The 2,655-nt window shown below is 35.8% G+C and overlaps 1 protein-coding gene across 1 annotated transcript in view; it reads left to right on the top strand.

The window, feature by feature from the left end:
- Positions 1 to 1,653, top strand: part of fubp3 (far upstream element (FUSE) binding protein 3) — a 49,355-nt gene extending 47,702 nt beyond the window's left edge. The window contains exon 19 of the mRNA XM_056457189.1: positions 81 to 1,653. Coding sequence (XP_056313164.1) covers positions 81 to 89 — 9 coding nt within the window. The 3' untranslated portion in view covers positions 90 to 1,653. The remainder of the gene's footprint in view (positions 1 to 80) is intronic.
- The last annotated feature ends 1,002 nt before the right edge of the window (positions 1,654 to 2,655 follow it).

Raw genomic sequence — 2,655 nt, 5'->3', positions numbered from 1 at the left:
GCGTGTGTGCGTGCGTGCGTGTGTGCGTGCGTGCGTGTGTGCGTGTGTGTGTGTGTGTGTTCTCTCTGTCTCTCCCGCAGGATCATTAAATGAGCAGCAGCGGTGGCGACTCCAGACCCTTTAGTTGAAGATTTTTGAATCACTGCGAGGAGGAGAACAGACCTTTTGTAACAGAGGTTTCTAGATTTGCAACGCCTTGAAGACTTTTACTTTTTTTCTTAGTGAGAAACACTAGCTGTAGAATGACTTGTATGATTTAAACAGAGAACTATTTCTAAAAAACAAAAAATCAGGACATCCAATTGTTACTAAATAACTTGTGTACACCATTATCTGAACGGAGGTGTTTTTTTTTTCCCGGGACGAGTCGGTTTGTTTTCTATTCTTCCTTTTTAATTCGTACGATATATATATATAGAGATGTATATCGGCAAACGAACCCGGAGTGTGTGTGTGTGGGCGTTTCATCGAGCGATCGCGCAATATAATCTCTTATTTTTCTAGTTCTGTTGCAATAAAACGATGGGGGCGGGGCTTGGCAGTCTTGAATTCGTTATCGTTTCGTTCGTTTTGGTTTCTTTTCGTCATGAAATGTTTTAAGAATGTGTACAAAATGTTTTTCCTTTTTGGGTTCGTTTCTCTTACATAAAGCATTTTAATTCAGTGCGATAATGATGAAAAACTGTGATGTTTTTGTTACAGAAATATATGCTTCTTTTGTTACACGCGTCATGATGATGATGATGATGATGGTGGTGATGATGATGATGATGTAATTCCTCATGTACTTTGTATTCTGTTTTCAGTGTCGTTTTATTGTACTCTGGTTAAGAAAAAGGTGCAATATCTTATTTCATCATTTTTTTTGAAACAAAGATGGACTCTCTAATATTTTGACAGACGTTTAACGTGTAGATCTTAGCTATTTTTTTTAGATGATAATTTTATATGACCGTGATTATTATTATTTTTTTTTTTGCCAGGGAAAGGGTGGTCTTGCGTATCGTGAGGTTGTTTTTTGCCTTTGCTCTCTTGTAAAACTATGTATGTATGCTCAGATACTTGACTAAATACTTTATTTAAAACATATATATACATAAATATATATATAAATATAATTAAATCAAAGACGTTTTTGGTCCCTTATTTTTCTCTTCTGTTTTCATACTGAAATTTGTCAAAGATTGTGAATGTGTAATCTGAAATTTGATGTTGCATCTTGCTGACGGATGATAATAATGTGTGTGTTTTTCTGTACAACTCAAAGACTTTAAAGCGTTCAGGACTGCTAAGCCTCCAGAGCCTATACCTGTGTATGAATTAATTAATTGATTAATTGTAGTTTTTTTTTTATATTGGAAGTATTGGATGATCAAAGTGGTCGTGTTCTTTGGTACCGCCTCTCTCTCTCTCTATCTCTCCATCTTCATCAGCTCTCGCGCTCACTCTGGACACACCACCGTTTTAATTCTGTTGTTTCTTTCTACTGTGTGATCTAATATATGTATGATTGATTAGTTACCAACATTGATCTAGTATTAACTTCATTGCTTAATGAAAAGGGATATTATAATTTCGAAATGTTTAATTTTAGTGTTTCTTTTCTTCCTCATGTGTACAGGTAACCATGTATTAAAATTGATCGAAAGACTACGACTGCTTTTTGTGCTTATTCAATTGCGCTTATCGCTCTTTTACATATTCGTTTGGAAATAAACGTTTTCTTAAGCAAATTTATGAGAATCATTCCAGAATTGTTGGGTACATTTAAAGCATTTTCCTTTACCTGGATTGATGAACAACAAATGTGTAATTTATAATAAAATTAATCCGTTATTATTGTAAAATAATGCAAAATGCTGAAATTTAAAACATGATTGATTCTGTTACCGTTTGATTTATTATTTAACTTATTTAACTTAAACTTTTTAAACCAGTGTCAGAGTTGACGATAACGGAGTTGTGGAGTTGACAATAATGGAGTTGACTGTAACGGAGTTGTGGAGTTGACTATAATGGAGATGTAGAATTGACGATAATGGAGTTGACGATAACGGAGTTGTGGAGTTGACAATAATGGAGTTGACGATAACGGAGTTGTGGAGTTGACTATAATGGAGATGTAGAATTGACGATAATGGAGTTGACGATAACGGAGTTGTGGAGTTGACAATAATGGAGTTGACGATAACGGAGTTGTGGAGTTGACAATAATGGAGTTGACTGTAACGGAGTTGTGGAGTTGACTATAATGGAGATGTAGAATTGACGATAATGGAGTTGACGATAACGGAGTTGTGGAGTTGACAATAATGGAGTTGACGATAACGGAGTTGTGGAGTTGACTATAATGGAGATGTAGAATTGACGATAATGGAGTTGACGATAACGGAGTTGTGGAGTTGACAATAATGGAGTTGACGATAACGGAGTTGTGGAGTTGACGACTACGAAGTTGTGGAGTTGACAATAATGGAGCTGACTATAACAGAGTTGTGGAGTTGACGATAATGGAGATGTAGAATTGACGATAATGGAGTTGACGATAACGGAGTTGTTGAGTTGACGACTACGGAGTTGTGGAGTTGACGATAACAGAGTTGTGGAGTTGACAATGGAGTTGACAGTAATGAAGTTGATGATAACTGAGTTGTA

The sequence above is a fragment of the Danio aesculapii genome, chromosome 5 (assembly GCF_903798145.1).
Source record: "Danio aesculapii chromosome 5, fDanAes4.1, whole genome shotgun sequence".
NCBI classification, from domain to species: domain Eukaryota; kingdom Metazoa; phylum Chordata; class Actinopteri; order Cypriniformes; family Danionidae; genus Danio; species Danio aesculapii.
Note: the sequence above shows the minus strand (reverse complement) of the source record. Positions and strands in the feature narration are given on the sequence as shown.